General features: G+C 43.6%; 1 protein-coding gene and 1 long non-coding RNA gene across 9 annotated transcripts in view; one reads left to right on the forward strand and one right to left on the reverse strand.

Moving 5' to 3' along the window:
* Positions 1–27,602, forward strand: part of FAM222B (family with sequence similarity 222 member B) — a 36,196-nt gene that overhangs the window by 3,755 nt on the left and 4,839 nt on the right. Inside the window, exons 1-2 of one of the 7 annotated variants that reach the window (XM_064394365.1) lie at positions 7,278–7,404; positions 22,058–22,185. The exons of 1 other annotated variant lie outside the window; for it this stretch is intronic. In XM_064394365.1, the coding sequence (XP_064250435.1) occupies positions 22,104–22,185 (82 nt within the window). In that variant the 5' untranslated portion in view covers positions 7,278–7,404; positions 22,058–22,103. Of the gene's footprint in view, positions 1–7,277; positions 7,405–12,669; positions 12,688–13,340; positions 13,443–14,452; positions 14,472–22,057; positions 22,186–27,602 lie in introns of those variants that run through there. 5 more of the 7 variants (XM_064394368.1, XM_064394364.1, XM_064394366.1 and 2 more) reach the window with 5 other exon arrangements.
* On the reverse strand, positions 10,945–12,551 carry LOC135283491 (uncharacterized). Of its 2 annotated transcripts, none has more exons than XR_010349232.1 (3): positions 11,536–12,551; positions 11,407–11,440; positions 10,945–11,238 (listed from the first exon to the last, which is right to left on the reverse strand). It is a non-coding gene; the product is annotated as an uncharacterized LOC135283491 (long non-coding RNA). The 2 variants fall into 2 exon arrangements; XR_010349231.1 differs by having other exon boundaries at positions 11,407–11,467.

A 27,602-nucleotide genomic window follows, 5' to 3' on the forward strand; every position in this document is an offset into this window, starting at 1 on the left:
TCTCCACGCCTCCCCACTCGTTTTGTATTTGTTCTGTGTGTGCTATAATTATTCCCCCATCGTGCTTAAGAATTATTCTACATTTATGTATTCCCATTGCTTAACTTGTTTATGCTGTGTGTGAAGATTAGTCCAAGTTTGCAGGGTTTCTGAGGAAAATGGTGATATTTCATTCTTGGAATGATTTCTCAGGAATGCAGTTTGGCTGCAGTGTGGATTTGGTGGGGAATAGTGGGGGTGTAACACTTGGGGATGAAAACTGGGAAAGATTTTTCCTGTGAGTTCCCAAGTCCCGTGCAGGGATTCTGGAGTGCTTGGAATGTGTGGAGCACTGGGTTGTTGATGTATTTAGAGATAAGTGAACTGTTCCAGGCTTTCAGATAGATGCATTGATGGGTGTACTGGGGGGGAAATGTTTTAGAAAAGAGATTCTGTGTAAAAGCAACACTGAGACAAAGCTTTAAGTACAATTCTGCTGAATTAGGTGACGGATCCTGCCTGCAGCAGGTGTGGGTCCTGCAGGATCTTTGGTGCTAACATTTAATTTCTTGTGGTGTCTGTAGTAAAGGTGATGTAGAAAAGGTGAACCATGAAAGTGCAGCTATTTTTAGTTTTAAAGAAAAAAAAAAGCAGTCAGAAAATGATCTACTAAGTGATACATTGCTGACGTCTGTAGTGCAGCCAACCCAATTAAGGTGCCATATATTGTTTCCAGCAGGATTCTGATTGTTTCTAATTTGGGAACCATGCGAGAGCAATGGAAATAGGTGAAACGCCGTGCTCTGCTCCTCAGAGTGATCTAGCATCCAGTTTCTCTGTCATTTCCCTCCTCATACTGGGACAATCTCCCTGGCCTGGCTAAGGTGGGAGTCACACATGCAAAAAAAAACAAAACAAAAAAACAAAAAACACTCCTGCATGTTTTTGTTGGTAAAATATCCCATAAGTCAGTTTGAGTGCTGTGGATTATTTTCTCATTTCCTGGCCCCAGCATATCCTTTGCTGTATCCTGCTGTCCCTCTCCTTGCCTTCATGTTGTTAAACTTGGAGTGTGCATGTTGGAGGATGTGTGTCTCACAGTCCTGCCCTTTCCTGTGCCTGTCCCTTGCCACTCATTTCTTTCCTCTCCACAGACAGTTGCTGCATGGAAAACACTCTGAAAAATAAGGTGACTCTCTTGAGCCAACACCACATATATCTTTGTATATATGTATAGATCTAGTTTAAATTCTGTTGGAAGGAAATCTTTGTATGAACCTTTTTCAAAAAATTATGCAGATGCTCCCACTCTCCGAAGTAAACTTCCTCCTCTGCTTATCTTTTTTTAAACCTGGAATGAAAAACAGAATGTCTTCTTAACATCTGGAAAGGGGAGCCCTTCATGCCTACTTTATATTCTTTTATCCAGCATTGTTCTTCATTCATCCTTCTGTTCTGGCACTGGTTTGCTTAATTTGTTGTTTTCTAAGCTGAAGGAATGTCATGTGCTTTGGCTTTGTTGTGGACAGGGAAAATTAGGGATTTGCTTGCCCTTCACTTCCAGCTCATCAATGTGTTCTGATTCTGGGTTGGGTTTTATTTTCTTCAGCTACAGCAAAGCCCTCAGCTTTTGCCTCAGATGGGTGGTGTGTTCCTGGAGCTGGTAATTTGTGCATCCCTTGACTTTAAATTGTTCACAGCTCTGCTGAGCATTTGTGAATGAGTGTGGAGGAAAATCAATATATGAAAAAGGCAGAGTAGGGGAGGGAAAAGAGCTCTTCCAGCACCTTTTCCTGGTCACACCATTGCCTGATTTAGTTTTTGTGTCTGTGAACTCTTTAGTGTTTAAATTTAGAAATGGATTGTTTTGGAACAAGTCACTTTTAAGATCGTTTCCAGGAGATTTGTGTGTAATTTAATCCCATTCAGGTTTGCTGCTCTCTGATCTGCTTGTTCTGCAAGACTTCAGGTTCTCTATTTCCCTGTACCTCTCCCACTATATTGTACAAATCTGTTGGAGTTTTTTTTCCAGTCAAAACTGAAGCAACATTTATGAATCCTTTTATACCTTTTCTATTCCCTGTTTCCATTCATTGGCAAGGTGGTGTTTCTTATAATAACCTGGAGGTTTCAAAATCTAACTCCAGTGTCTCTGAAAGATCTCATTAGTGATTATTATTCAAATACTCTAGAAATCGAATGTGTATGCTTTAGAAATTAGCCTGGATAATATATTTAGTATTTCTGCTGTATATTCTCTTATGTTTACTATTAATTTCCATCGCTGCTTAGTTTAATATTTCAGGGCATCTTTTTACTTAGAGCTTATAAATGAGTGAAGTTGCTGATGAAGAACATAAAAAAAATTCTTCTCAGAATGTGACAGCCCAACATAACATCTCAGCCACTTGAATTTAAGTTGAGACAGGAAAGAATTAAGATTTTTCCATACTTCCATCTAGTGTGCATGGAGGAAATTGCATCCATGGCTAAAATCCCAGGCATTCTCCTAGCAGTTCCAGTTGGGCAAGGATCGTCATCCACTGGTCTTTGTGCAGTTACTGCTGATGAACTGACAGGTTTGAGATCTGAGTATTTATGTGGTGGTACCTTTGTGATGTCCTTAAAATGGTGACGTGTGAAGTTTGAGAAAAATCACCTTTCACCATGTGGTGTTCGTGCTCTCCTTCACTGTGTTCTGCTCTATTTACTTGTCACTCCGTGCTAGGATTTCAGCTGCTTGATTTATGAATTATTGCTATTGAAATAAAATTAAAGTGGCTGTTCAGTTATTTAAAAGCCAATTAAATCTGATTTTATTCTGATGTAACATTTCCAGTGAAAGGGCATAAAACGCAGTCTGTGGGGGAAAGTTAGATCTAAAAATGGTTAGTGTTTATTTTTTATAATCTGTCCTTTCAACAGCTTGACTTGGCAAATAAAATCCTGTGCAATCTCACAGCAGTGACTGCAGATGTTAGAAGTTGCTCTGTATATTGAAAATAAAACAGGTTTAATACTTTCAGTGATCCTGTATAAACCTTTAGCTGTGGCTGCTGGTTGGAGAATGTATCCAGCCAGGGGAGAGGAATTCTCAAAGCTTTTGGAGAATATAATTTATTTACCAGCCTTTGGTGGCTTTGAAAGGTAGAAACAAAGGGTCTTTTGGGACAAACGTTTCTCAAATCACGGGCTGTGCTGTCCTGAGGGATCAATGTTAGAATTAGTTGAGTTTCCAGTATCAGATTGTGCTAATTACTGTGAGGTCCCTGCTCACAGGGGACACTCTTGGGCTGCACTTTGAGAAGTGCAGCCCAAGAACCTCATTCATGCACGGACAGAGAAGGGTCACAAGTGTTGTATGGGAGAGCCAAATTCACTCTTAAAAATCTGCTGGGGCACGGACACTCCAAAGTACTGAAATCACCAGAAAATATCCTGCCAAGACTTGTAGTCCTGAATTTAAAATAGCAATAAATACAGCAAGTGGAGAATGAGCAGCTACTTTTCATTACGTGTGGCAATTAAAATGTGTCTCTTGGTAGTGGTGTTTCTTACTAGGGAAATGACAGTGCAAATCCCAGTTTTATTCTGACAATTTCACACTGTACATGATATCTTCTGTGGGCATGGAGGGTGCTGGCTGAGCCTGTTTCAATATGAAGAGCCTGGTTTGCCTTATTTTTTTATTAAAAATAAATCATATTGATGTGGATGTAATTTTATTTGTGACTAGACAAGCCTGCACTAGCCAGCTCTCAGGTTTGTGGCGTCTGTCTCCAACAAGATCATAGATACGGAGAAAATGATTTATTTTAGTATCCAGTGCTCAGATAAAACTCTGGTTTTGTCCAGATGGCACTGAAAGGATAACACAGCTCGGACAAATTTGTATAAACCACCGTCTATTTCTACCAGAATCCAAATCTTCAGTACATCAGTAATATTGAGGTTTATATTTTTGTAACCTGGTTGTTTTTTTTTTTGGTGTATTGATGTATTTGCTGAGTGTAGAGGTTGGTGGGGATGGTGTACTCTGGTCTGGCTGCCCTGTGCATCTTGGAGGGTTCTTCCTGGCACTCTGCAGAGCTGGTGGGAATTGTCTGGTTGATCTTGGAGAATGCTTTGGGCTTTTGGAATGGAAAGCATGCAGGAGTGTGAGGTGCTCAGCTTTTTGGAGAGGGTTGGAGGCAGCGCAGGTGTTTGGGAGGGACCTACTCCTCCCTCAAAGGCTTTTATAAAACACTTTAGTAGAGCACAGTCACATTCTGATAGCGGCACTAATTCTAAATAAGTGTTTGCTAAACAACGTTAATGGATTTAAAATGTTTTTAGGAATAGTTATTAGTCTTTCAGTCTCGTATGGTGAAGGGAGTTTTGTCTCGATGGGGGGCTGCCATTTTAATGCTTCCTGGCAGGAGGCCTATTTTGATCATGCAAATTAGGTTGGAAAAAGTAGGCTAAGCCATTAAAAAGTAGGAGAGATCATGAAATTTTAAATTTTTAAGGTGACTGTCTTTCTAATTATTAACATTTTTGTTATCATCGTTCACATATGTCACTTCATTTCCCTTAATTCTCGTGTCCTTATCCCTTAACTCTGACAGCCTCAGTGCTGGTTGCTTTTGCATCCACCACTCCAAATGGAAGCCTCAGTCCATTGGCTATTTTATTCCCAGCAAGGTGCTTGGAAATACTGCCACGTGGTGTGTTTTGTTGTATAATTAGAAATGCAGATACAGTCTTTTTACTTGCACCATGGTTAATTTTTTCCTATTCCGTTAACATTAATAGGGACTGAAGGTTAAGCTTACGTAAACTCCAGATATTTACAGGGTTCTTGTTGGCAAGGGAATTAATTCTGGGAAGTGGGAAAGGGGCACATGGGTGAGGGCTGGAGGCAGTGTCCAGAGAAGGCTGGATCTCAGGTGGGAAGACACCAGGATCTCATCAGGGTTTCATCTTCCCCACCAGTTTCTGGGCAGGAGGACAGGGTGACACAGCACTGGTGGAGCTCAGGATCCCTCTGGGGGTTTGGGGAAGAGCCCCCTGTTCCCCCCAGGAGCCACATGGATCCTGCAGGAACTCTGCAGCCCATCCCTCACATCCTGCTCCTCTGGGCAACGAGTGCGTCAGCAAAATAACTGCCTTGGTGCCCATAGGCTTGCAAGCTTCATTTAATCCTATTAATTTTTAATAGAAAATTAATATTAAGCCAGCATACTTCGAACATGGCTTTGCCTGTGCTCAGAAAGACCCTCAGCTCGTGTTTGCTTTGGAGTGTTGGATCCTGCAGGAACAAGCCCCTCCTGGAGCAATTTGGGGCTGGGAGCAGAGGGATGCTGTCACCTCCAGCAATTACAGTAACAGTGCCATGTTCCACCTCAGTGATCACAAGTGTTGGTCGGATTTCAAATCTCTCTCTCTCCAAAAGGGGTGTTGGGTGTGCCATGCATGGATAAACTGAGAGGAACTGGGCATTTCCAGCTAAAAATGTGCAACAAATGTATTTGTGTCAATTAGCACTGCGCTGACCCGACCGGAGTCTGATGGAAAATGCAACAGTTGGATATAAATTTTACAAGGACTTCAGTAAATACTAATCTATGCAACTTAGGGGTGATGTTGTGCAAAAAAAGGGCATATTTTTAATTGCCATTTTCAGCTTTGCTACAGTTGATGTTCTGCAGCCTCCAGAACAGTAAACTCGAAACAGGAAGGTCGACTCTTGGAGCTGATGGTATCTTTGTCCTTAAGAGAGATTCTGGGAAAGTAAGCTGCATTCCTTAGCTCTTGCAACCCTTTTTAATTGTTTTTTTCTCACAACCTTAGCCTGATCTTATCACCCAAGTAATTGTTGCATCATATTTGCTTTATTGTCCCTGCTGGGATGCCAGATAATTGCTTTATACCTTTTAATGGAAAGTGTTTGGGAAGCCTGTTACCTCCGGGACATAGATGAGCGGTGCTGCAACTATTGCAACAGTTGCATTTATCCCATTTTTCAGAAGCTGGGTGGGAATCCAGCAGGGGAAGGCTTGGATGGCTGGCACCTTCTCTAGAATTGAGTAGCAGCCATAAAGTTACTTGGTGTTTTAAACCCCATCATAAAAGTAAAGCTGCCAGCTCTGCTGTGCCTTGTGTTTGGGTATATCTTATCTGCGGGAATATTCAGCTAGACTTTCCCTTATGAAGTAGTATTGTAGGGTATTAATTATTCATAGTCAGTTTAATTCTTCGTTCTTGCATATTTAATTGTAATAGCATGCTGTATGTCACAGTGATTTCCCAGAAGAACTGTACACCAAAGGCAAACCATTCAGGTATATAGTCTTAGATACGTCCGTGCTAATCTTTGTTGTTTAATTTTGGAGCAGAATGGGATGTTATCAGATGTTTCTTCCAGGGAAACAATTATGCAAAATCATGATTTCGCTTAATCTTTTCAGCTGAAATTTTCGAGCTGAAATAGCTGGTTTGATTTCTACTGATGACGTTTGCGTTGTCTTGCTTATTTTATGAGGAAAAAATGCTTAATGGGAGGGAGGACGTGACTTTTGTTTTCTTCTCTGCAGCGGGGGAGCCTTTATCAAAGACTTTGGAAGTGTCAATCGATTCTGTGCAGAAGATGAAGGAAGGGAATAAGATTTTTATTGAGTTTTTTTCAGTGATCAGAATAGCAATGCCAAATGCTTGTGTGATTAAGATTTTTTTAAACATTTTTTTTAACGACTGCGATGGGCTCTTAGTGCTTGATGTGAGAAAATATTGGAGGCACAGGAACTGCAAATGCATTCACAATTTGATTTGCATTACCCTCCTTCCAGAGCTGTTTCTCGCTTGTAAGACACTTGGTAAAAGCGAATCCCTCGTGTTTGGAGAGCAGGATTGTTCTCGGAGATTTACTGTAGGAGTTTAAACTTCTGAAAAATCTGTTTACAATGTGTCTGAACTGGAGCATAGAGGACACAGTAGAGACTGTTATCTGTTTACTGCTCAGATAAGGAGGTGGAATAGATTGCTGGCCTGTTTCTGAACTCTGCTTAATGAATGGTTGCTAGGCAAATTGCATCTCAATCAGCTTAATCCTCAAGATGTCATTTACAGGTCTGCTCTTTGTGAGGGCCAGAACCGTGCGCTTTCAAACTGCACAGGCCAGAAATTGCTAGCAAAGCAGCTTAGAATAGCTTGTTCAAAAATTCAGTGTACATGTGCTGCTGAGCTGCCCAATTTAAAGTGCCTGTTGTCGCAGGGCCGTCACCGCCTGGCCATGCGCGAGATGAGGCGTGCGGTGATAGACAGGAGGCAGCAGCATCCTTAGCACCGTTTCTGGAGCAGCACAGCCCACACCACCACGTTTTGGCACTGGATTAACGTGAAAGAAAGCGTTGCTAAATGGGGACCGCACTGCTGACGTGATGAAAGGTATTTCTGCTTTGGCTGAGCTCGCTCGGAGCCGGGTGTGATGTTGGGGTGTGTACGTGGGACACGGTGAACAGGTGGGGATGGGAGGTGGTGTCACCTGGCACGGGACAGGGAGCTGGGGCTGGCCCTGGTGAGAGAGCTCTAGTGAGGAGAGGGCACAGGCTGGTTGTGTGAAAGCTCCACGCTGCCTCTGGAACGTTGGACTTTCTCCTGCGGCGTCAGGCGAGAGCCAATTAATCGCATATGCTGGCATGTGGGATGCCCACATACATTAGGCTCATGGTTTAGTCCAAAGGAAAAAGTTTCCTAATATAGTTAAGCTTTAACAGTCCCTTTGTAAAGAAAGATAACAAGATACTGGTTTTATTGGTTTCCCATGACAGCGATTAATCTTGTTGCGGGCAGTGCATTGTTCTTTGCATGGCTACACCTTCCTTTCCTTTGAAATACATCCTCTGAGTGCTGTGTGTCAAGACACTAAGCACTCTAAAGGCAGACTGGAAAAGGCTGGACTTGTTGAATACAATAGGTATTTTACAACTGTTCGTGGTCACCTTGTGCTGATATGAAGTGTCCTTCACATGACACAGTTATTAAAAATCCAGGTGTGAGTGTACTGAGTGAACTTTGAAGTACTTGCATAGTTGGGTTGTGTGCAGCTTTTGTATTATTCAAAAATACTGGGGATTTTTTTTAGGAAAAAATGGCATTAAAGCATTGAGAGCCTCTCCAAATAAAACATAAATAAAATATTCCACCTCAGTCACAGGCAAAATGACAGTGGTGCTTGCATCTTTACACTATGGATGGGAAGAGGGCTGTTGAACAGAAGACTTTGTGATCAGAGAGTGCTTTTCATGCAAATGAAGATTTTATTACGTGCTGCTGAATCAGGGGCTTGTGTAGCGAGAACAGCACAGAAGTGATAAGATCACTTTGTCATAGCTTGAAATTTTGCCCAGCGTGTCTTTCAGATTGCTGAAACGAGCAAGAAACACTCTTATTAAGGGCACAGCAGTAACTGATACAATATTTGGGGGATAGGGCTGTTGTTTCTTGGTAGGGTCTGTCTGCAGGGTTCTGCCACATGTCCACAGCCCTGACTGCAAAGCAAGGAGGAACTGCAACCTGTAGGTCACCCCGTGCAGCAGCAAAGTCCTAAAAGCTCCTGTTCCTGACAGCATCCCTGTTCTGCTCGGAGTGAATGGGTGCAGAATCTCCTCTCTGCTGCCAGCCAGGAGCTGTTAGCATTGATCAGAGCCGAGCTGTCCATCCTTTTGGCTGGGATAACCTGTATTGCCCATTCCCAGGTCGTGCAGGGGCTCTCTGCACCTGCCATGGGGGCTGTGTGTTGCTGCAGAAGGCACCCATCCAGAACGGCCTCTGCTGGGTTTTCCTTTTGCATTTGTTAGCTAATATCATCTTCCCCATGTCCTTTCTTCCATGGTTAGAACCGGTTTGGTTTAATGAGGGCTGTTGTTGCCAACAGGGGAGTGGATATGTGTGGTGGAGCAGGCATCTAAATCTTCCCTGCAGATGGGGAGCGTTCAGCATCCTGACATGACCTTGGTGAAAGTTCTCTGGCGTGTTACTTTCCCTCTTTATTTATCTCCTTTCTGTGTAGCAGCTTGGCTTCCAGGGAAGTGTCTGAGCTATTGGAAATCTGTCCTCTCTTCTCTTCCCCTCTCCAGAGACATTGTCAGCGTAACACCCAAACTACTTAGATTGACGCCTGAATATTCTGCTTTTGCACAATCAGGAGGCATTCAGTGAAAGTAGCAAGAGGAGAAGAAGTTTAAGATTTAGGACTGACATTTTTAGACACTTTTCAATCCACAATTTTGCATAGTCTTGATGAGGAAGGTCAGAGACTTCCTTCACATGGGATGCCCCTGTGTGTATGTGTTGAGCATCCAAGTGTACAGCACAGGGGAAAAACATTCTTAACAGCCATCAGATTGCAGTGTGGAGTTGTTCATATTTCATATTCTTATCTGAAGAATCTAGGAGCAAAATCCAACCCTGCATGTTCCTGGAGAGTTTCAGAGCAGTAGGATGAACCTTTTGCCTGTTTTTCTCATGCAAATTATGGTAAGGATTATTCAGTGTTTAAAATCTGGTTTATACTGGCTTCTGAATTTCATTTAAAATAAACATCTGGAGAGCTTTTTGATCTCCTGTGCAAGACTGTTGTTTGCCTGCCTCGTTAAAATGACTTCTGCTTAATTTTTAGTGAAAGGCAAAGACCTAGATGGTTTCAGCCCAGAGGCAATCTAAATGCTTCCCCTTCTGCAGTTAGAAATTTCCATGAGCAGATACTTAAAATCTGTTCTCTTAGGGAATGTGGCAGTGATAGGTATCTGTTTTTTCCATGCTGCAATTTGGGATTTGCAGAGCTGCTACCTGTAGTGCCATTTGTACTTCTGCAGAGCCTCGTTCTCCTGGAGCCAAGCACATGCTGGAGCAGATGCTGCCTTCAAGAATTTCGCTCTTGTCCCTTTGCAGCTTGCAGTCCAAAGCCCTCCTCAGGAAGATTGCCACGGTGTGCTGCTATCCCACAGTCAGAGCACTGCAACAGGGAGTCATCAGTGATTTATTCAAGTAGCTGCTACATTCAGAGTCTATTTTCTGTGATTTGACAGGAGCTCACTCCTCTGCTCTGCACTGCAGACTGAAGCCTGTGCCCGTGGCAAGGGCTGGGTATAGGGCTGGCTATGTGCTTCCAGTGGCTTTCTGGCTTTGAAACAGGTTCCTGTTGCTCTCTGCACAGCCTGGAGCAGTGATCTGTGCAGGCAGTGTCTGCAGAGCTGGAGTGACTTTACCTCTTTGTTTTTTCTCCAAATTCATATCTGTATGAGATCAGCTGGTCCCATATCGTGTGTGAAGTAGTTAAATGCTACCCTGCATCTATAAGATGTGATTTTTTTTCCCCCCTTCTTTCTAGTCTCTTTGATCAAATCAAATAAAAACGCAGTGCTTTCATTTCTAGTTTTATAGTTTCAAAGACAATCTCTTGACGTGCTCGAGCAGTCTGGACCTGAGTCCCTTTTTTCCTTAGTCCAAAGGCTCGCTGTGTCTTGTGCCTTTCTCTGTATCAGCAGTTGCAATCTGCATTAGCTTTTATCTGCATCAAAAGACAAATGGAAGAGAGCAGGACCCTGCAGGAATGGGAAACAGCCTTACATGTGCAATGGAAATATGTAATCCTTACGTTCAGTCTGCCACATGGAGTACAGACCAGTTCCTATACTGGAAATCTCTCAGAAATGGGAGTTTAGATTTTAGCCTTTGAAGGCTGGTTAATCCCCTCCAGTGGTTAATACCGACATAAAATATTCTGTGATGTCAAACTTTTCCTCCTAAATGCTTCTTTTTCCCCTCTTTTTCTTTCTTTTTTTTTTTTTTTGCATATGTCAACTATACAAAGCAACACTCAATTTGAGAAATTAGCATTCAAAGCCTCTGTAAGCACTTTATTTTTGTCTGCTTTGTGAGCAGCTGAACACATGTCCAGGCTGAAATACTCAGAGCTGCTGCTGCTTCCCGGCGCGCGCGTGCCAGGCATGGGAGAATTTGGAACTTTGTCCTGAAGAGGCACTCCTGATCCCCCTTCTGTACAAATCTCCTGCTCCACTGCATCCAGGGAGGAAAGGATCCCAGTTAAGCCAGGCTGAATCATCCCCAGGGAGATGAGTGCTCTGGTCTCTGTCATCCCGATCAAAATCCCAGCCGTGTCTGATGGCATTCGGAATGTCGCGGTGCTCGTTCCTTTCTCGGAGTGGTGGTGCTCAAAGCAAAGTGTGTTACTTCTCTGCATTAAGGAGTCACATTCAGCTGTTCAAAGCAAGTTGATAAATTGCTTTTCATTAAGTGTCTGAGCGCCAAGGGGTTCGGTGTGTGTTCCAAGGAAAAAATACATTAATTACAGCTTCTGTAGAGCATTTATCAATCACGTAGTTATAAACACTACTAATGCAGTTAATTGAAGGTAGAAAAATTTACCTTTTTGAATTTGTTGACTGAAGCAATTCCGTGGCTGGAAAGACAAATTGGAAATTAAAACCTGGGGGTACTTTTAGTGGGAGCTGCACAGTGGAGGTCTGGGCTGGAGATGGGTTACCAGGAGCTCACCTTTGTGCTCTGTCTGCCGTTGAGGTGCAGGCTGCAGCAGCAGTGTTTGTTCTCTTCTCCCACACAGCCACGTTGTGTTTGCCATGCCAGAGGATCTCCCTGCCTGTGGTACAGTTTCAGCTCCCTCTGTCCTTTTTGTACAATTTATTTATTGCTCTGTGTGTATTGGTTTGGTTTTTTTAAAGCAGAAGGCAAGTGCAGAGGAGGAAAGATGCACAAAAGCAAACAAAAACATCCTGTAGTCTGTAAAACTTTCTGTGAAAAAATAAATCTTTCATGAATATAAACTTCAGGTGAAGGTGGTGTGTTGGCAGCTGCTGAGGGAGTCAGGTGAGATTGTGCTGAAATGTTTTATCAGGTCTTCAGACAAAAACCTTGGTGCTTGTGGTGTGCAGAGGCTTTGAAGGCACCTTGCACGTTCATGTTGCTTTCCCTGTGGCTGTTTTGAACTGCCAGCTGTGCAAGTGGCCGTTTTTCATGCTCAGGAAAGCAGTGAGAATAGCAGAGACTTTTTACAGTAGCTCACCACTAATTTATTTCTTGTCCTTTCCTCTATGGAGTTGTTACAAGGTGGCCTTTTGAGTTTCCTGGGAGATTGATAAGGACATTAGGTCTGTGTCAGGACAAGCCAGCAGGACACCAGCACCTCGTTGTGAAGGTTGACAGGAAAACACCACCCCAAGTGTCTTTGGTATTCACCTGATGGCTTCTATTTTCTGCTGGTGGGTGTTTTGTACATGTGTTGCAGCTTCTGTTTGAGGTTCTTAAAATGCCTTTCATCTTTGCAGCTGGCTGCACGGTATCTCAAACTACAGAAGGAGGTCTTATCTTGCCCTTACAAATGATAAGATGTGTATCCAAGAGCTGATGTGTTTGTGGTCCAGCAGGAAGCTCTGTTGCTGTGCATAATCAGACAGAAATCTCCAGTTTATGATCTTAAAAATGTATTTTTCACTGCTGGTTTTGTAAATGGGCTGTTAAAATTTCACCACGTGTGGGACCATGATTCAGTGTCCAGAGAGAGGAATACTAAACCAAGCTGTCAGTGTGATTGTACAGGTCGCAATGGTTCACATGCATGACCAATGCAAACCAAAATCCATCCTCCCTGTGAGCCCATGTTCACACACCACCAGCACACCTGGTCCAAAAGTGAGTCATTTCCTATTTTTATTCCTTTATATACAAGTTCAGTTTTTCTTTTGTTATGAAGTATAATGCATTCTGCCTCATCTTATTTGCAAATATTTCTCATTTTCAAGTGGATCTATTTTTAAAACAGGACTCAAAACATATTTTTCAATAGCTAACAAATGTCTGCTCTGTTGTTTGTCTGTTGAATAGAGGTAAAATTTGTTCAAAGTTAGCTCTGATTTTTTTTTAAATAATCAGCTTGGAATAAACAGGGAAAGATAGCTGCTTTCCTACCCAGGAACTGTCGTAATCTGTAACTTCTAACAATATTTTAGAAGGAAAAACTGTCTTCCTTCTGTCATGTGAAGCCACAAGGATTTCTGTAAGTCATGATTAAGTCTTTAATTCAGGGCTTTTACAGAGTAAGTGTGGAGTGAGAAGAGATAACGAAACTGGTGATCTTTGTGAAGCAGCCACAGGGGAGGGAACTGTTTCATGTTTCCTTTCCCCTTTGCCTAGGCAGCTGTTTGCTGTACCTAAGAAAAACTTCCTTTTCAGGTCTGGGAAAGCAAGAAAGCCGAGAGGGAGGAATTCTGCTCGAGAGTGGCATGAGGAAGCTCACAGTTCTTGCGTGTCCTGTGTGGTGAAGGAAAGCCCAGAATTACAGCCCCGTGCTTCTCCCACACATGGAACACGTAGGAAAGCTGCACATAACCCTGTTCCTGCTGAGGATGTTGAGGTTATAACTGCAGGCTGTCCCCTATGGGAAGGGGGTCAGTGTGTATTTTGGTTTCTTATCACTTGAAGGCAGAAGGAAGTTGCATAAAGGATGGAGAATGTCTGTTGGTGGGAATGCATGGTACCTCCACTGGGGTATGTGTGAGCTGCATCCTGTAGTTTGGTAGAGGCTGGGCTGTTCTGGGTTTCCTTTGGATGGAACTCATCTCAGCTAACCTTAATTTTCCCTCTTGTTCACATGAGAACAGGCAGGCTCGTGTCTGTAAGTCTTGTTCTGTATTTCAGAGCTGCTGTGATGTGGGAGATGCTGCTCGAGCATGTAGGAAGGAGTTGGGTTTAGTTTGCCCCGAGGATAATGGGTGCTTTGGAGGAAGGAATATTTGTTTGTGCCTGACAGTATCTTGTTGAGGAAAATGAGATCTTTTGTGAATGTTACAGCGGTGGGTTGGGAGTCTGTTTTGCATTTTGAAAATAAAAATGTAAGCCTGATATCCAGAGCAAGTTATTTTGGTGACAATGCTGCCCTGTGCTTTTAGCTGCTGTGGTTCAGCTGTAGCATCCTTGGCTCCCTCCCCAAATATCCACGGAGCCATATACACCCATAAGGTACATACCAGGCTGTGTCCTCATCCCTGTTTCCCACCAGTTCAGCATGAAAAAAATTTAAGTTGGAAGTTACCATATAAAAGGAGAAAGTTAATTAAAGGTCAGAGTGCTTTAGTGTAGTGAAAAGTGAGAGGAGGCAGATACAAAGTTATTCAAATTGCTTTTGACTTCAGGCAGGTCGATTTTCCTATTTCTTGCATATGTTCCCATGGTAAAAGTAGTATCTCATCTGTCTCACAACTGACCACTAGTATTTGTGTTTCAAGCACAGCCAGAAATCCTCATTTGAAGCTTTGGCCAGGCCCTACAGTTGTCCTGACTTGTCTTTTCTACATCTTTCCTTCACCTTAGGAGTGGCCTGCAACACCTGGCAAGACCTACTTTACTCCTCTGTTGTCTGTCAGCTCCTGCCACGTTGCAGAATACAGAGTTAAATCTAAAAATACTCTTAAAAAGAGGTGAGGGCTTTGAGCAAAGTAAAGTAAGCCACTGATTTGGGTCATGAAAGGGAATTGATGTCACTGGTTCTTCCTTGCAGCTTTCTTGATCTGTGAAGTTCAGTTCTGAGCTGTGAAGATGGAGAGGAGCAGGGGTGAGCAAGTGGTGCTCAGGACAGGGAAAGGTGATCTGTGTCCATTTGTCCTCAGCAGACAGCCCAGACTGTGACCTTGTAAGCCTGATGTGAGAAGTCAAGGTGGTGTTAAATGCTTTGCAGTTTCATTTGTCTTCACAGTCTTCAGTGGTAGAAAACTGTCACCCACTGCTGTCCTTTAAACAAAGAGTGACCGTGGCATCAGGTGATTAAATGCCTCATCCAAAATTATGTCAGGAACCTGTGGTGAGCCGGATACTTCCCTCCATCTCTCCTGTCATAGACTAGTTCATCATCAGGAGACCACTGTTCTAACATAAATATGGCAAAAAAACCTGAAGCCAACTGTAAAAGGAGTCGTGTGCAATTTTTGCCTCTGTCAGAGTGGTTATGTGGCTTCAGTAATGTTTGTTAAGTGCTTTGATATGCTTTGGTGAAGGACAGAGTGTTAATAATTAAAATTGTAAAGAAGTTCTGGAGTAGCATGGGGTTTGACAACCGCTTTCTGGTCTGTTAGTTAACAAAAATGCAAAATATAAATGGACGAATCAGCAGGAACTGAGTTGAACACTCCCTTCCCCCAGCCACCTGCATGGGCTGAGCACAGAAAGCAGCTAATTGTCTGCTCTGCTGCAGAGATGAAAGAAGCTGGTCCTACAACAGGAAAGGCTATTGAACTGCATGAAGGTGGTAAATTATCAGCACTGAAAACCTTTTGAGTCGGTATCTTTACGTGCTCAAAAAGTACATTATTTGTACTGGTATTGACAGCGTTCGGGGCTGATAAAACCGGAGTCTGGTGACGTGAATCTTGTGTTGCAGTGCCTGTAATTAAGAGGTCTATAAAACTGAAACTTGTTTTTTGAAACTCTGCACCATCGCCCTGTTTGGGTGTAGTTGAAGGGTGTGTTTGGTGAGGACAGGCCCTCATAATGGCTTTATCTTGGCCCAGCTAACGAGCTGTTTGTAGAACTGCTCTGATTTGCAGTGGGCAGACTGTAAAGCAGCCTCGTGTTTGTCCATTTTCCTGCTAGCAGTTCCATTTGCAGAGTGCAGGCAGGAGCAGGCTTCTTGCCAGCAACAGCTTCATTCAGATTAGGGCTTTAGTTCAATTATGTCCAATTAACTTTTATTGCAGATAGCAGTGATAATTACTTGCAAGTCAATTTTTTGGCTGTGGTTATCCCAAGGCTAAAGTCTGAGCTTGATGGATTTTAATAACTGAAGTGACGTATAGCTTTTCCTCTGTTTTTTCTTCTTCAGGCCTCAATTAGATGAAAGGTCAGAAGCTATGTAAAAATCCATCTTACAATTAAAGCCAACTGTTCTACTCCTTGGCAGATGCGTAGTGCTGTGTTTTAAAATAATCTCTTGGGACAGACCTAAAAAAAGGCTTTTTAAACTCAAAGATCATAACCTTGAGCTGGCTGCTGCTTTATCCGAGGAGTGAATTTGATGGAGCTGATGTCACACGTGGCAATACCTGAAGCTGAGAGCCTCCTCCTTGGCTTTTTTTAGTGCACTGCATCCTGTTCCAAATTGCTCACCTAGAAGTCTTCAGTAGTAGCCCTTGGGCATGAGGAGTGTGATATGAGCAATATTCCATTTAAGTGCTGTTATCCCAAAGCTGCTTCCTTTTCTTCCCTGTTGGGCGTTGCCATCCCAGCTCGGAGAGAGAAGCAGAGCTGTGCTATGGCAGCATTTAAATTCTCCCTGCCTTCCCCACCAAACTTTTTTTGTTGCCTGAGTAACATTATAAATGGAGGTCAGCCTAAAAGGTGACCTGGTTTACAAGCAAAATCATAGTTAATTAAATGGCAAGAAGCAAAAATTGATTTTGATCGAAACTGTTGCAAGGGCTCCACAAAAGGTCCACCAGAATGCAGAAAGCCAAAGGTCCTGTGCTGGCAGGTGCTGACAGTGCACTCCCTGTGCTACAAAAGGCGACTTTCTATTGTTCAGTTTCCTAGTTATTTATCCCCAAGTCCACTCCGTGCTATTGTGATTTATTGCCATTTCAGAGGGCAACTTCTCTGCCCACTGTTTCGCAGTTTTCCATTTATAAAGCATTAAGAGGATGTGATACCAGCCGGTGATGAATACAGTGCTAGTTTGGTAATTTTCTTCCAGGAAACGCTAAGATTTATCTCTGGCTCTTCAGCAGTCCTGGGAAGGGACCATTCTAGTAAGTGCCCAAGAATAAAGGGCAGTTTTAGAGCTGGAAAAGGCAGGAAGCCTGCAGGATGGGTCTAGACACTGTCAAGCAAAGCATGGCTGCCTGGAAGGAGTTGTGTTGAATGCTGAGGTTGGCAGGAGGGTTCAGTGTCTGCCGTTGACATGAACAAGTCTTTGAAACCCCTGCATTTTAGGTTACTTTGGGAGAGGAAAAAGGAATTATTCTCCTTGGTGTTGAGCAGCCTGCCGGGGGGTAAATGAGACACTGAGTTTCCCTCGGAGCATGAAAATTGGCCCGGATTCAATTACGTTTCCTGGCAAGCTCTTGCAGACATTTGTACCAAAGAAACTTCAGAGCCCGGGTTAGTTTTTGTTGTTGCCTGCAGCATGGATGTGCTCAGAGCTTGGCATGTGCTGCGTGCGCTCGGGGCACTGCCGTAAATCCCGCCGGTGGCTCTGAACTCCACGGTGGATGTGGAACTTCATGGAGGATGTGGAACTTCATGGAACTGCCTTGTGGCTGAAGAGCAGAGGAGGAGCAAAGCACAACAGCCACAAGCCTTTAACAACCCTCACACAGAGGCTTTCGGGACCCCAGGGTGCTGGAAACTTGGAATAGTTTGGAGCTTTTTCTTTTGTGTGTGGGTGGATGCTCCCCTGCTTCCTCCTGGCCTCGGGCTTTGTGAACAAGCCCACAGTTAATAGTGGAATTTCAAACATGTGTGTTTACTTTCAGGAATCTAACTTTAGACTTTAGCAGCTTGCTTTCCTCTAAACCAGCTCAGTTTCCCATGTTTCAGTGGCTAGGGGTGGTTTGTGGGGAGTTGTTTCCTTTGTGTTCTCACCCTGTAAAGCCTCTCAGGAGCTTCAGAGGCTGGTGTTATCTAAAAACTTGGCAATAACTGTATATGTGGTCCATTTATGTGATGATAAAACTGTGTTAGAAATTTCCTAGTAGTTGCTTTACATCTAGGTTTTACTCTAGGTTGTAAAAGTACCACCTGGTCTGAGAAGCACAGAGGCAATAAATACTAAATGTTGAATATAATTCAGAAAATGATAAATTTTTAAGTCAAGAAAGGCAATATTGTGGTAATTTCTACTGGAACTGATTCCTAGCTCTGCAGGGGTGTCCCTGGGCAGTGGGTGGATGTGAGTTTTTCCATCCTGGTGAGCCTTGTGGTGACTGTGCTGCCTGAACCAAAAAGCATCCTGATGTGCAAATAAGGCTGAAGGTAATAGTCATTGTGAAGATGTGCCAGTTACCCCCAAATCCCAAGCACTGCAAATCCCTCTTAAGCTTAACATGCTTTGATTTAATTATTAATAAATCTTAGGAGAAAAAAAATCTGTTCACATGTCTAAACCTGCTATTTTGTGGAGCATCCTGCAGTACGTGTGCTGTTAAGATTATATCCCGCAGCCAGATTAGATTAAAATCACTTCAAAGAGGGGTATTTATTTATTTATTCCAATCTAATGATTGTTTTCCTCCTGAGATATGCTTTATCTTTTTTTATATATATTTTTTCAAGACAGAGCTCGTTGTGCTGCTTTTGCCAGTGTAGAGAATCTGTTTAAAATGCAATTTAAAAACTGAAGTTTTCATGGTTCACAGCCCTCCATGGCTGGGTGCCACAGCCTACTGGTGAGATCACTCTCCAGTTTGCAGCTGACTGGTTCAGATGACAGTGTGACTGAGCCTGGTACAGTGCAAACCCTCTCCATTCCAGTTCCCCCAGTAGCACAGTGTTCATTCTTGGGGAGGCTGGAGCTTTGCAGGTGCTGGTGCCCACACAAGTCGCCACCGTGGAGCCAGATCTGCTGGTGAGCAGTCCTGATGTGCCAAGTTCAGTTCATCTCCTGCTCTGGACTAATTAGAAGGAATAAACCCGAGCAGGAGGGGCTGATGGGCCCAGCTGCCAATCCTGGGACAGCCAGAAGTGCTCACCTCAATCCCAAATACAGCCCATGCCAGGGATTTCAGTTCAGCTGGGGCTGACTTGGAGTTGTCCATGCCAGCTCATGCTGGGCAAGAGTCAGGTCAGAAAGTAGTAGTCAGGTGCTGAGTATCTCAAAGGGAATAGATGTTAATTAAATTTCTAACTAGAAAAAAATAAATGGGGTGCTTGTCAAGGTATTTCAAATGTGTTTTCAAATACTGAGATCTCGATTATGGAAACCAGTATTGATTTTATAGAGAAGAAAAACTGAAGCAGGATTTTAATTATAATAAATTCAGCGATGGAGTTATGGTTAGCACTTCCATACAAGTCTGAATTTCTTTTTCTAATGCTCAGCAGTGACCTAGATGTCACCAATTTGTTTACTGCAAATCAAGCTAAAAGAATGATTTTAGGCTTCTACTTCAAATTATTTCTTGTAAGTCCAGTATTTCCTTTAAAATTATTATTGCCACCCCAGTCTTTTGTGAACCTTTGGCATTACCTAAAACGATTATCTGCCTGTGGGAACAACTTGCCTTTATAGCTCTCTCTAAAACATTGCTCTCCATTCTGGAGCTAAAGCTTCTGTAAATACATGTTTTGACCTTCAAGGAGGCACTGCTGTCTTGTAGCAGGAGCCTGGCTATTCTGAGGTGAATGCTGTGACCACTCCTAATCACTTGTTCTCTCTCCTAATGTGCCATTATCCTGTTTATTGCTGTGTGCACCTCGCTGGGGCACTTCAGCAAGAGGCTTTCTGAGAGCGTCACAGTTCAGGCTCTAATGAGCGTTAATGATGGAGCAGGTGAGCAAACCCTCCCCTCGTCTTGCTGCCAGAAATGCTGCTCCCTCAGTCAGAGCACGGCTCTGCCCTTTCAGGGCTGCACACAAACTTGCCATCAATTAAATAATGTTTTAGACACCGACCTCCTTTGGGCCTGCAGGGATGGGAAGTGAATCCTTGGTCGGTGTCAAACGTTATTGGAGTAAAAAGTGGATGCTCAGATGAATATGGGAATAGTGTGATCTGTTTTTCTGTCTACAGTGAAGGCTCTTAATTTTGTTTGTCTGCTTTTCACTGAGAAATAGGTCTTGTTTGTGCCAGATTTCTGAAGTTGATGAAATGAGGAAAAAAGGAAAATACAATTATTATTTTTTTCTTGCTGACTGCGGGTGTTTCTGTTGCTTACTCAGGTAAAGCTCTGACAACTCACAGTGGTTTTGTCTTCTGATTAAAAGGAGCTGGATTCTTGTTTTGTCTGTTTGGTCTTGCTGGGCATGATTTGGGACGAGGAACTGCTGCCCACAGGCTGTTTGCAAAGTTTCACTGAATGTTGTGTACCCACAGTCATGACTGAATCTCATCTATAAAGGGTGAGCAACTTTTCAGCTCCTCAAGCAATTCCTTGATGTTGTGGATGTGGCATGTCTTCAGTCATCATGTCTGAAAGACTCCAAGAATTCCATCTCCTTCAGAGAATCAGAAGAAAATCCAGGTTTAGGTTTATTTTACCAGGTTTTACATATCTTGGACGTTGGGCAGTGCAGGTTGTTGCTGTCTCCTAGGAATGAAATGGAGAACGGTACAAACGTGTTTTGGTGGTGGCTGTGCTGCCAGCCCTGCACCTTGGTGAGGTGCTGTGTGTGTTCTCACAGCACCAGGTCTGTGTTACTCTGCGTGGGAAGGCTGAATGGGCAGCAGCCTGCATTGTCAGACTGGCATTCAGTGCCCACAAGTATTTTTGTTAGTCACAGTGGCACCCAGCAGGCTCACTCAGCCTTGGACAGCACTCGCTCAGTGAAGATGCAGAAGCTCTCATAAATTAATATTTGTATGAGATTTCTTGGCCTTTGGTTTAATCAACCTTTGCGTGTTGAGCTGAGGAGATGCATAAACATGGAGCTAATGAGCTGTACACAGTGAGTAATTGCTGTGCTGCAGGAAAGCTTCCAGTCCACGCTGCTCACTCCATTGGTGCCAGGTTCCGTGGGCACTCTGACCTGTGCTGGTGGTCTGAGCTGAGGTTTTGCATTCAAATCTCTAAAAGGTCCCTGCAGAAATCCGCTGTGGGAGGTTTCTGGAGCATGAAGGTGGCAGTGCTGACAGTGTCACATCGCTGTCACCGCATTGTTTGTGTCGTCTCAGCAGTGAGACTCTTTCAGAAGTGGCCTCATAGAGGTTTTGGCAGATGGGGCTTCTCATGTCTGGGCTTGAGCTTTCTCCTTCCCCCCTTTTAATCTTTGAATGCCTTCTCAGTTGTTTTAATTGGGGTTTGTGAAACAATGACTAAAATTAAATCAGCTTACAAGTCTTGAATCCTTCAACTCTTCCCATGTTTTGGAGGTTATATAACAAGTCCCAAAGCCTTTCTAGCTGCTCCTTAGGTGTTTTGCTCTGTATAGCAGTACTGATTGTTTATGGACATCTGGACAAGGAGAAAAAAATCTACTGATTTCTCCAGCTTGGTTCTGTCACCCTGTTTCCCAGAACTTTCTAAAGTGCTGTAGTCAGGAGGATTTGAGCAGGGGCTTGGACCAGATGGCCTCTAGAAATCTTGTTCCAGCTTAAATCTCTGTAATTCTAGTAACATGGGACACTTTGAGCCCCAGTTAGCCTCATTGGGCTCCCCCTTTGCACAGCAGTGGTGGGATTTGAGGAGAGTTGTGCCATGTTTATGTACAAAGAGCTTTAGTGCTCCATTTCATGGTTTGATTTCTTAAATGCTGGACCAAGCAGAAGAGGATGGTGGGACCTCTGCAGCCCCTTTGTGCACATCCTGCTGTTACTGCCCCACAGCAGCTCGGGTTAGCAAGTCTTTGCTGAAATGAAGGAAGTTGTAGCCATTCATCTTCCAGCCTAATGGACCACAGAAATTACAAGCTGTAGCATGCAGCTTAATCTTGCCACAAGGCAGAGTGCTGCATACTTTGCCTTCAATTTATGCATGCCATGCCTTTTTGTTAAGTGCAAAAGCAGTTGACAGGGTTTCTCCAGAGAAGTTGCCTTGGTGGATACCAGTGCATTTCAACACAGCGAAATGAGTGATGGTGGTTTCTTTACCATTCATAGCAACCACCTTTGAAATGTGAGGACAGAGCTATGGGTTATTCTGTGTGTGTCAAGCAGCAGAGGAGAGCACAGCAGCTATTTTGGTTTTAACCCTGCAGATGACCCAGTTCTTGAAGTATTTCCGCTGCCGTTAGGAGATGCAGGGGCAGCGGTTGCGCATCTGTGCTTGGTCAGGCCTTCACCCAGGGATGGCTCTTTGCCTCTTTCTTTTCTCTGTTCCTCCTTGTATTATAACTTTGAATTGTCTCTCTGTTGTTGCAGTGTGCAGAGGAGTGAATGCCCCATGTTGTGTTAGTGCCTGTCTGCCATGCTGGCCTGTCTGCCAGGACCAGGCGACCTCTCCTTTCAGCTTCTTTCTTACACGCAGATGAACACTGGACTTCAGAAATGTGAGTGATGTTTTGTCTGCAGGATGTGGTTAACTGTTAAATCTGGCTCTGGTACCACCGTGACATAAACATTTAGGATACAGTGGAAAAACTATTTAATGTAGAGTGTTTCTTTTGTTATGCCTTCAAGGCATCTGTCAATAAAGGCTCTGAGAAATGGCTGTAGAGGTTCACACGTGTGCAGCTCCTCTGTTCCTGGCTCTGAAAAGGTTAATTTAACCACAGCAGGATGCAGCAAGTGAGGTTCCTGTGAGATTCGTGCCTCTCTGCTGAAAGGGTTTTGTGCTAAAAGTGTGCCAGCTGATTTGCTTCTCAGCACAACTTTTTCCCCAGTCTTTTTCGCTTCCCTTCGTGCAATTACTCGTAGACACCAATAAAAGTTAGATCAGTTTAATGCAAACCTTTTGAGGTCAGCAGCTCTTGCTCTACATACCTGGGGCTTATACTGCAAATATTAGTGAGCTAGCCCAAATTACTAAAGTTCAAAGTTTTCGTCTTCTTTCTGATGTCTCTTTGGTGCCTCTGAAAATATGTCTGAAGAGTGCTCTGATAATTCTTTTTTGATAACTTCAATCATTTTTTTCATAGTTGTACTGGTATTTTCAAGAACAACTTGTGCTTGGGAATGTAAGTTTATTGACTAGAGCTTTTTTTAACTCTTACTCTGTCCTCTTTATCACTGAAGTAGCGCACTGATTGTTCAGCTGAAATTTCAGAAATACCAAGATTTCTATGTAAGGTCTGTGTATTTGTTCTTAGGGCTGTGACCTGTCTCTTGTGTTTGAAATGTGCATTGGGAGATCTCAGTTTGCTGATGCACTCGTTGCTTTTTAAACCCAAGTGCTTTACAGTCCACTTGAGCTAAATTGTTCATACAGTGAGGCTTGTGATGCTACAGGAAATAAATAGGGAAGATAATTTTGCACTTAAGAGTGACCTGCTCATGGTCCTGCCAGAAGTGACTGGCACAGTTCACATACACACCTGAGCTCCCCCACAGCACTTCTGCTGACTCCATGGGCTTGGTCACTGTAATATCACCCACAACAATAAAAATCTTCACTCACCAAAGGACTGGTGATGGCATCAGACTGGGCATCCCCTCCTTTCTCATTCCTGTTTCCAGTGTGAGCATTGCTGTGCCCATGTCTGTGCATTGCGTGAGATTTCTTTGTCAGAGCTTAGTTCTGAAAGCACAGTGTTGAGGTTCATGTGAGGGCAGCTGTGCATAAATCAGGTATTTGCTAATTACAGCTTTACAAGGCAACATGCTGGTATTTTGGGCAGTTTTCCTCACCTGATGGTACCTATGCTGTTTCTTGGAGATTTGCAGATCCATGTGCTGAAAGCATTGCTGTGTCCTGCTCAGTGAAGAGCTTTGGGAACTGCATTTCAAAGAATTTAGGACATAAAGTAGCTGGCAGGCACGGGCTGGCAGTGGCAATGCTCAGCTGTTGGGTTTGTTCTGATTTTATGGAAGATGAGGCTGCTGGTACAGACCTCGCTCAGCCCCGCTGCAGATGTGGGCAGGATTAATTGGTGCATTTCTCTTCTGCTGGAGATGCATGAGTAGCCCAGCCCCTGGCCAGGGCAGAGCTGAGTTAATGAGCATTTTTTAATGAACAGTGACTTGAGACTTTGGTGGGGGGTGGAGGCAAGCTGTAATAATAGTGCTGTTGCTTTTATAAAAGGTACAGGATTCCACAGGAGTGCCTTTCTTCAGACTTACAGTGTTTGTATTAATAATTTTTAAGTGTAGTTTTCTGAATCATACTTCTTATTAGTGCTTAAAAATCCATATTAGCTCAATTACCTTCTTTTTCCATATTCACTCGCTAATAAGGGGCTTGTTCTTACAAGTGGTCTGTGCAGTAGGAGTTTGGTGGATTAATATGCACATATTTTTTCCTTTAGAAACTGGTGACTAAAGGACTTCCAATTTCAGCATTTTTTGTTAAATTCCAACCTGAGTTCAGGCTAACCCTGGAATTCCTTTTCCACACAGGGCATTTCTCATTGTCCCACTATTGATATTCTCTCCTCCCAGTGAGTCCAGTATAAACCTGACTGGTCAGTTGGGATATTTGAGGTAAAATTGTTCAGGCTGTGTCTACAGCTGCTGTTGGGCATAGCAGCAGTACCAGACCTTCTGGGGAGAAAAAAAGGTCATTTTTCTGTGACAATGGTGCAAAATCAAGTGAACGGTGCTCCTTAGGAAGTGCTTAGTTAGGAGGGGACATCAGAGAAGAGGAGATTAGACTGAATATGGGATCATCAACTAAACTGAGTCTTTTGGGGAGGGTTCTTTCTGTAAAGCCTTTAGAGAAACTGCTAAAATTGAGGGTTTTATGCAGAAGGTGGGCACAGCTGGTTCTGGCTTGTCCCAGAACAGGAGCTCTCATTAGGGTAGCAGTCCTGAAGGCCTGTTTGTATTTTGTTTAATGATAATGAAAATTTAACCATAGGCAGCTTTTAAAAAGCAGTGGGTTTTAAAGTCTTAATGTGAAATGCACTTAAAAGATGTTCCATTAGTGCTGAGGTGAGGCAGGGAAATCTGTCTCATTCCATGACAAAAATAGCTGCAGTGGTGAGACCAGGAGTGTGACCAGAGTTGGTTGCCACGGGATTAGCAGGAGTTGTGAACTTGCAGCTCACCAGTTTATTGGGGTAATTGCTCATATGCACAGCTTTGCCTTATAATAAACATGAAATAATTACTTTTCAATAAAAGTGTTCTGCCTTGCCTTCACCATTAGGGAGCTTCCTGGAGCTCATCCCATTGTTCTCCTAATGAAGCTTCTTCCTCTGCTGTTGCCTCATCATTTTATTATGGCCTGATCTGGAATTCTTCCTCTTGCACACAAATGATGATATTCCAATACCAGCATTTTCTTTCAGACTATTTTAGCAGGCTTTTCATTCACTTAGTTACCAGAACTAATTGTTCTTTATTGGTTTGTAGGGTATTTGTATGGGATATTCAGATTCTTGCTCACCGTGTTATGCCTTTCTTCTAACATTTTACTGCCTTAATTACTACAGTCATGGAATCTTGCCTGTGGAACTACTAGCAAAGCACTCTGGGGCACTCAGAAATACATCACCTTCAGGCCTGAGTAGCATGGCTGAGTTAGCCTGGAGTAAAAGGAGCATCATCTTACCTGTACATAAACCAGGTGCTGTTTGGAATGGTGGTTGGGTTCAGAAGATCCCACCCAAGGGCTTTAAGAGGTGGTTTGCCTTTGCTAGGATGCCAGACTTGATGCTGGGATGTCATTTAAGTTTAACTGAGGGGTTGTTTTCACTCAGAGGAAGGAGTTCTTCCAGGTTTGGGAGTAGAGGTGTCTCTGACTGACTGATGGCTGCAGCCTGTTCAAACATCCATGTTTTAGCTGCTTCCTGAAACTTCTGTGTAACAGAAAATCAGATTATTGGATAAAAGAGTACTCAGTATGTCTGCTAACTGTTTATATTTAATTTGCTGATTTGCCTATAGAAATGTAAACCAGACTGGGAAATTTTGATGGCAAAGGTGTCTTTAAAGTAACTCCTTAATTCTTCATCTGAAAATAGAATGTGACAGTGTCTGCAAGCACAACATAAACCATAACACAGACAGATATGGGGTCCTTTGTCCTTTGATTCTTCTCTGGTTCATGGGGGGTTGCCAGGGTCGTGTCTTGGGGAAGAAACAGACCTTAATGAGCGTGGGCAATGCTAAAAATAAAGGTTGGGAGTTCACAAAGGCCTTGGCTTTTGAGGCAGGGTGATACTGGCAAATGCCATTCGGAGGCTCCCCTCTCCCTTAGGAGCACAGCAGCTCGCTCAAAGGGCAGACACAAACCACCTGCCTGCAGAGACAGGTACAGGGATGTGCACAGAGAGATGTTTGGGTTAATATTTCCTTTGATTAAGGGAAAGGGATGGTGTGTGCCATGTCTGGACAGCACAGGGAGTGCAGGTATAACCGTGGTATGAGCTGTGCTAGAGGTGGGAGACAAACTGCTTGGAAAGCTTCTTATTTCACAAAAGATATTTTTAATACTTCCATAATTAACCTTTCTTCTGGTATCCGTTCTATTTTCCATTTTCTGACCTTTCTTTTCTGAAAGTGAGAGCTCTTAGAGCAGAGCTGCTCTCCCTCACCTGTGACAACAGGAAGCTGCAGGATGCAAAGAGAGAAGTGGCTGGTACTCATCTTTTGAGGCAATTTGCTTGAAAGAATCAGAGGTGGATTTTCAAGAGGAAGGGCTGTTTGCCTGAGAGCAGAAAGCTCTTTGCTGGAGCATTAAATTTCCTTGGGTCAGAGGGCCAGATATGGGGCTGGGGTATTCTTGGGTGGCTGCCACATTCCCTGTCCTCTCAGCACAGCAAATAGCACAGGGATACTGAAAATTTTAGGAAAATTGAGGGATCTTTTTTTCCAGTGAACTGTTTGCAAGGTGAGATGGGGGGAAATCAAGCAAAAGCTAAATTGGATTGTCAAGCTGCAAGCCATTATTTGAAGATTATAAAATCAGCAGGAGTCCCATAGGAGTTAGGCAGCAGAGCTGTGGTGGGAAACAGCCCAACTCTCTGCTTGGAATGTGATTATGGCAAGAGACACACATGCATTTCCCTAGATTTCTGAAGTTCTTTGCAGAAGCAATTGGAGCTTGTGAGCCAGGTAGGTATCTGGTAAATCAGAGGAAGTGAAACCACACCTCTGTCTCCAGAAGGCTTTTGTCTCTGTCTGGGGAGTAGCATGTTTTTAATCCTGTGAGGTAATCACATCATTTTGCCATGTGATGTGGGGATGTTGTCCTTAGCAAGGTGCCACCTTGAAAAGTCAGCCGAAGAAATAATTGCAGGCCATAAAATAATCAGCCTCCTTCCATTTGCTGAGTTTGGGCTGACAAGAGCTTCCTAATGCACAGAAAGACACTCAGTGCTTTCAGATGTCAGCACCTAGGAAAGGAGTGGGGTGTAAATGGAGGCTTGAGCTGAAGCTTTGATGTGCATAGGGATTGCAGGGCGAGGGTTTGGTAGTGGGGGGATGCAGGAGCTGCTCAGAAACTTCCCCCATGTCTGATGGAGCCAATTCCAGCTGGCTCCAGGATGGACACACACAGGGGGAAGGGGGAAAAAACCTGCACAGCTGCAGCTGGAGAGAGGAGTGAGAATGTGTGAGAGGAACAGCTCTGCACAGACCCCCAGGGCACTGCAGAAGGAGGGGAGAAGGAGGAGGCACCAGAGCAGAGATTCCCATGCAGCCCATGGTGAGGCATCTGTGTCCATCTCCCTGTGCTGTGGAGGTGGAGAAAGTCAGGGGTGAGGAGTGAAGTTGAACTTGAGAAGAAGGGAGGGGTGGAAGGAAGAGGTTTTTATTTCTCCTTACCCTACTCTGATTGGATTGGTAATAAATTAAAGTAATTTCC

This window comes from Passer domesticus, chromosome 19 (assembly GCF_036417665.1).
Source record: "Passer domesticus isolate bPasDom1 chromosome 19, bPasDom1.hap1, whole genome shotgun sequence".
In the NCBI taxonomy this organism is placed as follows: domain Eukaryota; kingdom Metazoa; phylum Chordata; class Aves; order Passeriformes; family Passeridae; genus Passer; species Passer domesticus.